Source organism: Myotis daubentonii, chromosome 17 (assembly GCF_963259705.1).
Source record: "Myotis daubentonii chromosome 17, mMyoDau2.1, whole genome shotgun sequence".
Taxonomy (NCBI): Eukaryota; Metazoa; Chordata; class Mammalia; order Chiroptera; family Vespertilionidae; genus Myotis; species Myotis daubentonii.
The window spans coordinates 3,394,757-3,407,750 of NC_081856.1; the positions used below are offsets into that span (position 1 = coordinate 3,394,757).

Consider the following 12,994-nt stretch of genomic DNA (forward strand, 5'->3'; position numbering starts at 1 on the left):
GTGAGGGAGATACATCAATTGGTTCCTCCTGTACGTGCCCGGCCAGGGCAGTATGGAGTCTGTGACCCAGGTACATGCTCTTGCCTAGAAATTGAACCTGTGACCCTTGGAGCATCAAAACCACCCAGGGGAGGAAAGAACAGCCTTTCCCACAAGTGGTGCTGGGAAAACTGCCCACCCACAGAGAGGCATGGGCTCCGACTGCTTCCCACATGCACAGACCTCAGCTTTTTGGAGAGTAACACAGGACAATGTCATCATGACTTGGGTGACTTGGGGATACCCAAGAATTTTAAAATGCACCGAATGCAATAACCATCAAAGAAAAAATGATACAATTTGTGAGAAACTACCCACAAATATTTGACAAATACATGACCAATATCTGACATTAGAATTCAGGACATAGAATGAATTCTTGTGTGTGTGTGTGGCTGGCCACAGGGAGCCCTTCCTGCCTCTCCAGCACACTCACCTGGAGAGGCTGCGGGGATGCCAGCTACTGCTTTCCCTCCCTTCCCAAACAGAGACAGCGTGGGCTGGAGCTGCACTGCCCCATCACAGGGAGACTCGAAGGAATTCTTATAACCCAGTAATAAACTAGCAACTCAATAAAATATGGGCAAAAAGTTTGAACAGACACTTCACAAAAGATTTATGACTACTCAGTAAGCCCATGGAAAGTGCTCAGCTCTGCCGACCATTAGTGACATGCAAATTCAAGCACAGTGCACACCAGAACACAGCCAGCAGAGTGGCTGCAATGAGCTCAGTGCTAACAGCACAGTGGGGGGGGGGGGGGAGGGCGCGAGGGGGGAGGGCCAAGGGGAACCGAGGGGGGGGGGTCAGGACTGGGCGGAGACAGCGGCACAGCCCCTTGGGCACTGCTGGCGGGACTGCGTGCACTGGCACCCGAGGCTCTGGCAGTGTCCGTGTAACTGAGCACACACCCAGCCCCACTCCAGTCCGCTTCCAGCTGTTCACGGACGGGAAGGGAAGACCTAAGTTCACACACAGACTTATCAGCAACGGCCACAGACGTGGAGCTAATCTGGCGGAACCTCAGGAGGACAATGACAAATAAACGCTGGTACATCGTACAGGGGACCACGACAGAGCAGTGAAAACAAAGCAGGGACAGTCGTGCCCACACTGATTTCCAGGTCATCAGGCACGAGGCTCAACGGCCCCCCTACAGAGGACGCTCAGGTCTCCCGGTTTCCGCTCTAGCGGACAGGACAGTGAGCGTGACCCTACCTACTGGACCGGGCCATCATGAGAAAGATGTGCGAGTGCAAGAGAAGCTGCCAAGTGCGCTTCATGTTTAAGTTCAGCTGAAATCTAAGTTCTGACGCTGGTCGAAGAGTCGGCCATGAGAAAAGATGGGCAGGAAACCTGAGGAGACGAGGCCCAGGAGTATGTCAACAACAGCAAAGCACGCCAGGCCAGAGCTGTCACCACCTCCTCTGCCGCCCAAAGGAACCCAATCTGCGCTCCGGCACGAGGAATGCTGGCAGCCTCACTCACTCTCCCCCCGCACCAGCGGGGGCCGTGTTTATCTGGCACTGCTGGTACCACAGCTACGACAATACTTCAGGATTATTAAAAACCCACCGAACCAAAAACATCCCATAAGCGGTGTCTGCTTCCCACCCCACTCCAGTTTCAGAAAATAATTAAGTATTAAAATTACAAATTTTGAGGTCAAACTGACATTTGACTAACAGCCTCGCCTTCCGGGGGAGGCTGGGACCCCGACAGCAGCGAGTCCAGGACTGCAGCTCACCCTAAACAGCAGTGTAAGGGGCAAAGTCGAATGAGTAACTCAGGGAAGTAGAGATTCATTTGGGGAAGGTCTACTGTAAAGAGTCGAAGGAGGAAATCTATGAATTAATTTGGATTCAGCTGTGGGTTCCAGAAGTGGTTTTGACCATCAAACAACTGAAGAGATGACAGAAGAGGTCAAAAGTGACTCCCAATCCCCCGTTCACAGGCAGGTGCAGAGAGAGTTTGAAGTAATAGGGGAGCAGGTGGAAATAGGGGAAGCACAACAGAAATCACATTAGAAGGTCTAGAGGAGGACGAGGAAATGAGGGGAAAGTACATCGCTGTTCCCGCCCCGGGGACTGTAACAATCCCACCTCTGGAAAAGACAAGAACTGACAGACACACACACAGACACGTGCACAAATGCAGTACAGTGTTTCTGATGTCCGCTTGAACCAATTTTCACTTTACATTTTTTGAACTATTTCTTCAACAAACACAGGACTTAGTAAAATAGGAAAAATAGTTACTTCATTGAGAAGCTGTAAAAACTGATCATCTAATTTCTGAAGTTTCATCTCATTCTGAAAATCGCTATCATGATTATCCTTCTCTGGCTCAGAAGGCGGGCACACGGACATAAAAGACGGCAGCCCCGTGTCAGTTGGAGGACTTGCAAACGGGTCCAGGGGGGCCATGTCATCACCCGTGGGGGCCGTCACCACCGGCAGGCCATCAGCGATCTAGGACAGATACCACCAGATCCTCAACATGTGCACCGGCGAAGGACAAGCTGAAGGCATCTTTGTATTAGGGAAAACCCAATACCATACCTCATCTTCACTGATATTTAGGGGAGAATCAGATGAAACCAAATTATCCAAAAGACCTTCAAAGCACTGCAGACTTGAGGAGTTTATCTGTGACAGGTCTACCGGCTCACCAAATATGTTCTTGCAGTCCAGGATTCGAAGCTGTGGCAGGGTCTGCAGCATAATTGCTTGGTACCCTGGAGACATATTCAAAATGAAAACTCATGCATTAAAGAAGTTAATTACTTGGAGAATCAACTGAATTTGTCAGCTACCAGAGGTACCTACAACTGCCTAGAGTTACACTCTAATATCTCACAATGATAATTTAATTCTGAGGCACTCACTTATCTATAATAATAAAAGCGTAATATGCTAATTAGACAGGAGAGTTTAATGACCTTCCGGATGTCCTTCCAGACAAAGCCGCGGTGGCAGGGGCCGAGGCAGAGGCAGTTAGGGGCAATCAGGCAGGCAGGCGAGTGGTTAGGGGCGATCAGGCAGGCAAGTAGAGTGGTTGGGGCAATCAGGCAGGCAGGCGAGTGGTTAGGGGCGATCAGGCAGGCAGGCAGAATGGTTAGGGGCGATCAGGCAGGCAGGTGAGTGGTTAGGGGCGATCAGGCAGGCAAGTAGAGTGGTTGGGGCAATCAGGCAGGCAGGCGAGTGGTTAGGGGCGATCAGGCAGGCAGGCAGAATGGTTAGGGGCAATCAGGCAGGCAGGCGAGTGGTTAGGGGCGATCAGGCAGGCAAGTAGAGTGGTTGGGGCAATCAGGCAGGCAGGCGAGTGGTTAGGGGCGATCAGGCAGGCCGGCCAGCAGCCAGGAACCAGTGGTCCCAGATTGTGAGAGGGTGCAGGCCGTGCTAAGGGACCACCCTCCACCCTCACACGAATTTTGTGCACCAGGTCTCTAGTCAAATTTAAAACTGTTTAACAGAGTCGCTAATTTATTCACTGTGTTATTCTTTTAATAGCAGCTTAGTTTGTCTAAAAAAATATTTTATTTTGCAATTATGTTTTTCCAAATACATAATAAAATGCTGAAAAGCTGAAGACAAATAAAAGCAAGTTCTAAGCACCAGCTGCTATGAACACCGTTACAAAGTGCAGTGAATTGGAGGGTCCTACCCGGCACCCGACAGACAGGGTTATCCTCGCGATTCTTCTCCAAAACCAGGTTCGTCAGGAAGTGCAAGCCCACCATGCACTGGAGCAGGTGGTGGATGCTGTCTATGCAGTTGCTGTGCAGGTCGATGTATCTAAGCTTATGTTTGATTCCATGAAGGGGCATCAAACCTGCAAGATGAAAAAACCCTGCTGATGCCACAGCAGCCATTTCCCCAACAGCTCATGGAACACTTGACGTGGGTTCTACTTCGAGGCAAAGGCACAGGGCGAGCGAGGCCTCGCTGCGAAGCTGCACCTCGTGGAGAGGGTCAGTCAAGTCCTCTTGTTTTGAGAACAGAGGCCCCTGGTATGAGTTCCATTCAAACAAAACTCTCAGGCCTCCTGGGCCATGCAGGAACTTACAGAACAAGCAAGGCTCCAGGCTCCTTCCTGATAAGCAAACACTGAATAAGCTTCCATTGTTGGTTTGAGCATAAAATACAAATAGCATTTGATTTAGTCCCTGGTAATACCTATAGCCCCAGCTTATCTGGGGTGTGGTAAGCCAGGAACCCCACCCTGACAGCCTCATGTGCCCTACTCAGGTAACCCTAGAGCACTGGCTGTTTTACTATTTTGCTCATTTGTTCATTAGATTCCACATATGGTACTTGTCTTTCTCTGACTGGCTTATTTCACTTAGCATAATGCTCTCCAGGTCCATTCATACTGTCCCAAAAGGTAAGAGATCCTTTTTTATTGCCGCATAGTATTCCATGGTGTAAATGTACCACAGCTTTTGTATCCACTCCTCTGATGGAAACCTGGGCCGCTTCCAGATCTTGGCTACTGTAAATTATGGTGCTATGACACAGGGGTGCAACTGGCCATTTCTCTTTCCTGCCTCAGAACCTGCTTCCAAGTAGAGCTTGCTGAGCAAAGGTGCAGCCCGAAAGTGTGCCTGCAGGGCTCCCTCAGCCCTGGAGAAGGGAGCTTGTCAGTGGACCATGCCCCAGCCTCCCTTCTCTTGGAAGGGCCATTCTGAGATGCAGCTGCACTGTAAGGTCCTGCTCCACATTCCTGGCTGTCCCTAGTGTCCCGCCTCCATCCACAGGCTCTCCAGGACCTCCCGTACTCCTGCAGTGTCATGGCTGCAACACCATCGATGTACACACACACACACACACACACACACACACACACACACACACACTTATCACTGGCTGTCCCCTAGTGTCCCTCCTCCATCCACAGGCTCTCCAGGACCTCCCGCACTCCTGCAGTGTCATGGCTGCAACACCATCGACGTGTCACATCTCAACTCCAACCCGATTATACAAACACACACATACATTCGTCACTGGCTGTACCCTAGTGTCCCTCCTCCATCCACAGGCTCTCCAGGACCTCCTACACTCCTGCAGTGTCATAGCTACAACACCATTGATGTACACACACACACACACACACACACACACACACTTATCACTGGCTGTCCCCTAGTGTCCCTCCTCCATCCACAGGCTCTCCAGGACCTCCCGCACTCCTGCAGTGTCATGGCTGCAACACCATCGACGTGTCACATCTCAACTCCAACCCGATTATACAAACACACACATACATTCGTCACTGGCTGTACCCTAGTGTCCCTCCTCCATCCACAGGCTCTCCAGGACCTCCTACACTCCTGCAGTGTCATAGCTACAACACCATCGATGTACACACACACACACACACACACACACACACACACTTATCACTGGCTGTCCCCTAGTGTCCCTCCTCCATCCACAGGCTCTCCAGGACCTCCCGCACTCCTGCAGTGTCATGGCTGCAACACCATCGACGTGTCACATCTCAACTCCAACCCGATTATACAAACACACACATACATTCGTCACTGGTTGTCCCCTAGTGTCCCTCCTCCATCCACAGGCTCTCCAGGACCTCCTACACTCCTGCAGTGTCATAGCTACAACACCATTGATGTACACACACACACACACACACACACACACACACACACACACTTATCACTGGCTGTCCCCTAGTGTCTCTCCTCCATCCACATGCTCTCCAGGACCTCCCGCAGTGTCATGATTACAAAGACCACCAATGTGCCAGATCTCAGCTCTAACCCGATTACTCACATATGTGCATGTGCGCACGCACACACACACACTCACGTCTCACCCCATCTCAAACCTGCTCCTCCCCAATTATCACACATGAGGAAGCAATACCATCATCTGCCTGTTACTTCAGGGAAAACTCGTGTTCATCATCTGGGATTTCTTTCTCCTCCATGCCCTCATCGCACCCATCAGCAAGGCCTATGACCTCCACGTGTGTAAAACGTATTTAGCCATCTCCCGTCTCCACCCAGTCCAGGTCTCACCCTCTCCTCTGGACACGTGGAACAGCTTCCCACTGACTCCCACTCCCGTCCTAACACCCATCCTCCTCATTCAGCCCAAGTGATCCTTAACACATGCGCGACGTCACTTGTTTAAAGCCCTCCCATGGCCCCCGTTGTACCTACAACATGCAAACGTCACCCTTTGCCTGCTTGCTCATCTCTCTTCTGCACACGAACCCCATTTGCTGTGCTCCAGCCACACTTCCTTCCTCTGCTCCAAGGTCCAACTTGCTCGCTTGAGCCCTAGCGTGCCACATGCTCTAGCACACACACTGCCGCGCTCTGCTCTCTAGCGAGGTGTTTCTGAATAAAATACATCATTCTAAGAATTAGCTATTAGAACTTCCAGGGTTGCCTATGACATTTTCTTCATATTCCTTCTCTCAGACAGTCACTAAAATTCACACTTCTTAGGTGTGGAGTTCCATGTGCTTTGACCAACATATAGTCTTTTTAACCATGACTAAGATATAGAACATTTATTTCCACCACCCCAATCAGTGTGTCCCTATGTAGGCAATTTTCTCTCCCCATGTTCAAGCCCTGGCGACTGATGATCTGTTTTCTGCCCCTATAACTTTGCCTTTGTTAGAATGGCACATATTGGATTCATACAGGGTAGCCTTTTGTGAATGCTTTCACTTAGCACAATTCTTTTTTAGATTCATCCATGCTGCAGCATGTATCAATAGCTCTTTCCTTTTTATGGCCTTAGTATTCCATCTTGTGGCTGCATCACAGTTTCTTTTTTTTTGCATCACAATTTCTGTTTACCAGGTGACAGCTAAGTGAGTGGTTTCCAGTTTTTAGAGATTACAGATAATCACAGAAACCTGATTATATGGAAAGCTATATAAACATACAAACACTCATGTACAGGTCTCTGATTAGACATATTTTCATTTCTCTTTGGTAAATGCCTAGAGTGGGATTGCATATAAATGTACATGTAACCTTTAAGAAACCTTCAAACTGTTTCCCAAAATCCTTATACTACTTTGAATTCTACCAGCAACGGATGTAAATTCTAGATGCTCCACAATCATTCCCTGCAAGAACTTTATCTGTTCAGCCTGGCTGGTATGGCTCCGTGGTTGAGGGGCGACCCATGAACCAGGAGGTCATGGTTGAATTCCTCCTGGTCAGGGCACATGCCCTGACTATGGGCTTGATCAAGGCAGCTGATGGATGTCTCTCTCTCACTGATGTTTCCATTTCTCTAGCCTTCTCCCTTCCTCTCTCTCTAAAAATCAATAAAAGACATAAAAAAAAACTCTATCTGTCCACAGGTGCTCTTTAACAAATATTTGTTGATAAGTAAATTACTCTCTAAGATTCATATTTTTCAGATAAGGAACCTGCATCCAAAAAGTGACAGACTTTGCTCAACAACACACAACAGTGACAGACCTACAGCCAATACTCAAACCTAATACTTTCACATCTTTGGGGGGAAAATTTAAAATACTGCTGCTACTTCAGCTTAAGGGTGGAGACGAGGTCATTTCTTTTTTTGTTTGCTAAACACCGGCGTAGGGTAGCATTTTTCTAGTAGGAGAGAAAACCAATGAATGAATAAGGCTGTTTCAAATATCGATTGAGTTTATGAAGGTAGAGAATCTAGTTATCCAATAATTTGATGAATAATTATGAAACTTTTTTTCACTTTATCAGTGTATTACTTTAATCAGTTAAAAAGTAGGTAATTTTTTACCTTTTTAGACATACTGAAGTAAAAAAGAAAAAACACGTAATTGATCTTCAATTTGTAATGGCCTTTGGGATGCTTTACGCTCATACTGCTCAATCTGGTAGGACGGCCTCAGGTGGCTTTGTAATTTAAACTTAGTTTGACTGAAAGTAAATAAAATGACAAATCCAGTTCCTCGGTGCACTAGGCACATTTCAAATGCTCGCATGGCACACTGGGTGCTTTGATAGGCAGCGCAAACGTAGAATGTTTTTATCACTGTAAGAAGTTCTATTGGAATTCTTCCTCTCTAGAACAGTATATTCATTAATTATCTAAGATTAAAATACCATTTCCCCCCAAAGAGGTCCTTCTATCCAAGTTTGTCCTGTTACAGACCACCCTGGTTTTAATCCCAATTCTTCATTCAGTGGTAGCTTTGGTACCAACACATTCCCTAGATGAGATTTTTGGTCAAAAATTGTATTATTCAGCTTTCTGACATGCTAAGCTCATTCTAACTCACCACACATGGCAAATATTCAGCATTATAGAAAAACTAGAGGCCTGGTGCATGAATTAGTGCACGGGTGGGGTTCCTCGGCCTGGCCGGCAATCGGGGCCGTCTTACCCATCACCCAGTCCTGATTGGGCCTATCGCGGCCGGCTGGCAGAGGGTAGGGACGGCAGGATGTTACCAGCTGGCCCTGATGGGGGCTGATCAGGGCCATCCGGCTGGGGGAGGGACTGCGTGAGGCTGGCTGGCCATGGGAGGTTGGCTGGCCATGGGAGGTTGGCTGTGGGAGTGCACTGACCACCAGGGGGAAGCTCCAGCATTGAGTGTCAGGCCCCTGGTGGTCAATGCACGTCATAGCAACCTGTCAACCAGTTGTAACAGTCGCTTAGCTTCTATATATATAAAGCACATCTACTTACCACTTAAATCATTTATGTGGTTATAGGATAAATTCAGTCTAGTCAGATTAATTAGTGCTTCAAGTCCTAAAATAAAATAAAATAAAATAAAGCTTTTACAGGATTCAATAATCAATTTATTAAAGGTATATAGTACTGCAATACTATTTCAGACTTTTTGAAGCAAATCTACAGTCGAATTAAATAACAGTAAAATCAATTTTGTTGGTATTTTATAAAATACTTAAAAAAGGCTAATAACTTTTCTAGGAGAAAAATTTTTATATGATAAATTTTAGGGTCAGTTTTCAAAAGTTTACTATTTATCCCATTCTTCTGGGAAGGAAAAAAAATGGACTTCAGTCATCTTCCTTATTCAAAGTATTACATGAAAATCACTTACACACCTTCTATTTTTGTGATCAAATTGCTGGACAAATTTAAAGTGCGTAGTTTTGTCAGTGTGCTTAGCCCTTCGATTTGACTGATTTGATTAGATGACAAATCTAAATGTTGTAAATTCCAGACATGGTCAATGGCTTCAATCTTCGAGATGTTGTTACAATGCAGATTGATGGCATGGAGGGTTGAATCTAAGGATAACTCTGATATGCTATAAAAGAAAATATGTACCATCAAACACAAAAACATGGATTTTGAAATCATACCAAATAATTAAAATTAACCCAACAGAGTATATATAACTGTGAGCTCTACTCATCTAAAACAATAAAAATATAATATGCTAATTAGACCAGACAGCTGGACTGCCTTCCGGGCAAAGCTGGGGCTGCGAGGGCTGAGCCCCTTGCATGAATTTTGTGCATCGGGCTTCTAGTTCTATAATGAAATTCTTCCTGCTTGTAGTAGCCTTGAAATGTCTCACCAGGTATAGCAATTCCTACCACGAAACAGCATTTTGGGACATTTATATAATCAAGAAACCCACTTAGGAGATGCAGGTGACCCTGGGCATGCCCAGCTTCTCAACATGAAGTGATGAGCACACAGGGAAGGCCCCAGTGCAAAGGCCTGGGGTCCCTACACCCCAGCTCAAAACTGCACTCTACTTTTTTTTTGCTGTTCCATGAGTTAACAGCCCGTTTCCTCATCTCATTCAACTCTCACAATACTAAACGGTAGGGATCTAAGGAAACTGACATTTACAGAAATTCAATAACTTGTCCCAGTTCTTGTAGTTGTTACCTTACTGAGCCGGTATAAATCCAGACCTGGCCCTGCAGTTCACTACTTCCCTCACCATCCGTAATGGCTGCTTAACGCAGGATGCAGCCCATTTCAAAAGACACCAGGGCACTGCTGTTTCTATTGAAAAAGTGCCCATCCTCCCTGCTGACTTTGGAATGCACCTCCACTGAATGGAGCGCATCTCCTCATTCTCTCAAGTCGTGCCCTTTACACCAGGGCCCCTCTGGCACCGCCCTCCCAGGAATACATACGCACACGTGGTGCGGAGGAGGGGTGGAGGCACGGTCATGGCACTGGCTCCATGTTCTGTACGCCCCCCCCCCCCCAAAAGGAGGCAGCACTTCTAAATGTCAAACTGGCCACCTCTACAGGTCCCCATGACCTCGCCTCCGTCACTTACTGAGCTATTACTTAGTCCAGACCTTATGCTATTAACATGTGTTCTTAATGTCAACCATTTGTTTTCCAAAACATCTCTGCTTCTGGAAATTAATACTGTGCAGGTTACGTGGCCCAGCAGAAAAAGCAGAGAGACCTTAGACGGAGATGGGTTTGAATTTGAACTTAGTTGCTCACCAGCTGCGAGGCTGGGAAAGTTTTTTACATCCTCCGGTCTCAGATTTGTCACATGCAAAACTGCCACCTTGCAGAGCTGCGGTGAGGACCAGTGGCAATACAGGTAACATGCACACAGATGGCACTCAGCAAGTGACAGCTACTATCGAATAGAAATACTCCTCTGAAAACATCCGGCAAATTTCAGACCAGGGTCCAGGCACGATGCTTGAGCAGGAGCAGCCAGGCTCACAGGAAGGGCCGCCGAGGCACCAGGAGCGGAGGGGCCTGCGGTCCCGCCCGCCGGGTGAGCCCGTGTCGGCGGGAAACCGGGAGGGAGAGGGAGGGCTGCGAGGTGCGCGGCGGGCAGGGACGGGACAGGGGCAGGGGCTCCACGCACGAGTCTGGGCTGCGTGACAGCGGGCATCGGGCCTCCAAAGCGTGAGCTCAGTCCTTACAAGAAGCACGTGAACGCCGGCGTCGCGGGTCCGCAAAGGGCGGACTGGGACCGGGGGGCCCGCGGCAGAGCCCGTGCAGGGCGGAGACCGCGGCGTCAGGGTCAGAGAAGGGGCAGCGCCGGACGGGCAGAACCCGAGGGACAGGGACCCCTCGGTGGGGCGGGGCGGGGCGGGCGGCCCGGAGCTAGCAGGGTGTCGGGGAGGGAGGGAGGCGGTCCCCGGCCCCGCCGCCGGCCCGGCGCGCCCTCACCTCCGCAGGCCTTGGTCCATGCAGCACAGGTCCCCACAGGTGCTGTCGCCGTCCTCATGCTCGACCTCCGCCTGCCCCGGCGCCTCCATGGACGCGGAGGGTGTCTCAACCGGCGCCGGCGCTGGGTCCGCCCGCCCGGAACACGCCTCTCGGAAGTGCGGCCGCGGGGCGGGGCCCGGCCGCTCCAACCGACCGCGCACTTCCCGCCGGGCCGGTGGCGAGGCCGGAAGTCGGCGCCTCCGCGCCCCGGGCTTCGCCTCCTTTTACGGCAGCCTCTGCGCTCCCCGGGTACCGGCCGTAAAGCGAGCAGTTTCCGGTGCGAGGTGCGGGACAGGAAAGGGTCCTGCCTGTGGCGCCGAGGTGTCAGGTGTCCGCTGGCCGGCGCGGAGCCCGGGCCGCGTCCCCAGCCGCCTGTCTCCGCAGGCCGACAGCCTCATCCCCCAGGGTGTCCCCAGCCTGGCCGGCCGGCGCCCGCCTGCCCTCCCAGGGGGTCGGGAGCCCGTGCTCGCCCGGAGCTCGCACTGCGCAGTGTGGGGAACCCGTGCGAGGTGAACGCGACGGGGGTAGCGCTTCACTCCGTGGAGACCAGAGCTGTCATCCTGGTGACTCCCTGCTTTCGGTAAAACACCGTTGTTGAAATTAACCGAACCGCATCCTTAAAGGAACGAATGTACAATGACATCCTTTCTCAACACCATGTTCTGAAAATTAGGGGTTTTTTTTGTGTCCATTAGATGGTAACTATAATGTGCAAGCATTATTATTTTTTAAAATTATTTTTATTGATTTCAGAGGGAGAGGGAGAGATAGAAACATCGATGATGAGAGAGAATCATTGATCGGCTGCGTCCTGCAGGCCCCTGCCAGGGATCGAGCCTGCCACCTGGGCATGTGCCCGGACCAGGAATGGAACCCTGACCTCCTGGCTCATAGGTGGACGCTCAGCCACTGAGCGCACTGGTAGGGCTGTGCAGGCATTATTTTACAGGCCCTTTGGTGGTCCACGGACCGGACCGTGGAAAACACCTTGTGATGACTCTGGGATCTCTACAGCTGGATGGTGATTGTGGAACAACTGACCTCATCCCCAAGCCCTGCACCCCACCCCCACCCCCAGGCCCCCTGTGTGCTCCATCCACAAAGCCCAAAGGGAGATGGACTCTCTCTGCTCAACTCCTGTGTGCGGGCTCTTTTCAGTAAGCTCGAGGGATTGATGTAGTTCAGTGCTTACTTCTATGACCTTGAGACTCAAGAACCTGGCATTCAAATTCCGGGAACACTAGGAAGAGCCCAGGAGCATTGAAGCCCACTGGTGCTGTGGGTAGTGGAGAAGGACCCTGAAAGGAAGTTACTGATGATTGAGCGGGTTAGGGGAGCTCTGACAATGCATGGCATTTCAGAAGGAAGAAAATGCCGGAAGAAGGTCAAGGAAACCCCTTATTAGGTTGCTCTCTGAGCCATGGGGATATTAAAAAATGGAGACCAGCCTGGCCGCTGCAGCTCAGTGGTTGAGCATAGACCTATGAACCAGGAGGTCAGGGCACATGCCTGGGTTTCAGGCTTGATCCTCAGTAGAGAATATGCAGAAGGCAACCAACCAATCAATACTTTTCTCTCATCACTGATGTTTCTATCCCTCCTGCTCCCTTCCTCTCTGAAATTAATAAAAATATATTTTAAAAATAGTCTTAAAAACAGAGACCAAGGTATAGCTCAGCTCTGGAGGTGTCACTACTGAAATAAAACCTGACATGGCCCCTCATTACTTATCAAATAAAGGCCTAAGCTTCTCATCTAATATTGACAATATTCAC

The 12,994-nt window shown here is 49.5% G+C and overlaps 1 protein-coding gene across 8 annotated transcripts in view; it reads right to left on the reverse strand.

Moving 5' to 3' along the window:
• Positions 1 to 11,390, reverse strand: part of LRRCC1 (leucine rich repeat and coiled-coil centrosomal protein 1) — a 33,587-nt gene extending 22,197 nt beyond the window's left edge. For 3 of the 8 annotated variants that reach the window (XM_059672318.1, XM_059672315.1, XM_059672311.1), the window contains exons 1-7: positions 11,181 to 11,318; positions 10,494 to 10,635; positions 9,116 to 9,321; positions 8,730 to 8,795; positions 3,706 to 3,873; positions 2,601 to 2,776; positions 2,298 to 2,510 (exon numbers count right to left, since the gene is read on the reverse strand). In XM_059672318.1, coding sequence (XP_059528301.1) covers positions 2,298 to 2,510; positions 2,601 to 2,776; positions 3,706 to 3,873; positions 8,730 to 8,795; positions 9,116 to 9,321; positions 10,494 to 10,603 — 939 coding nt within the window. In that variant the 5' untranslated portion in view covers positions 10,604 to 10,635; positions 11,181 to 11,318. Of the gene's footprint in view, positions 1 to 2,297; positions 2,511 to 2,600; positions 2,777 to 3,705; positions 3,874 to 8,729; positions 8,796 to 9,115; positions 9,322 to 10,493; positions 10,636 to 11,180 lie in introns of all 8 variants that reach the window. The other 5 variants (XM_059672313.1, XM_059672312.1, XM_059672314.1 and 2 more) reach the window with 5 other exon arrangements.
• Positions 11,391 to 12,994: the final 1,604 nt, after the last annotated feature.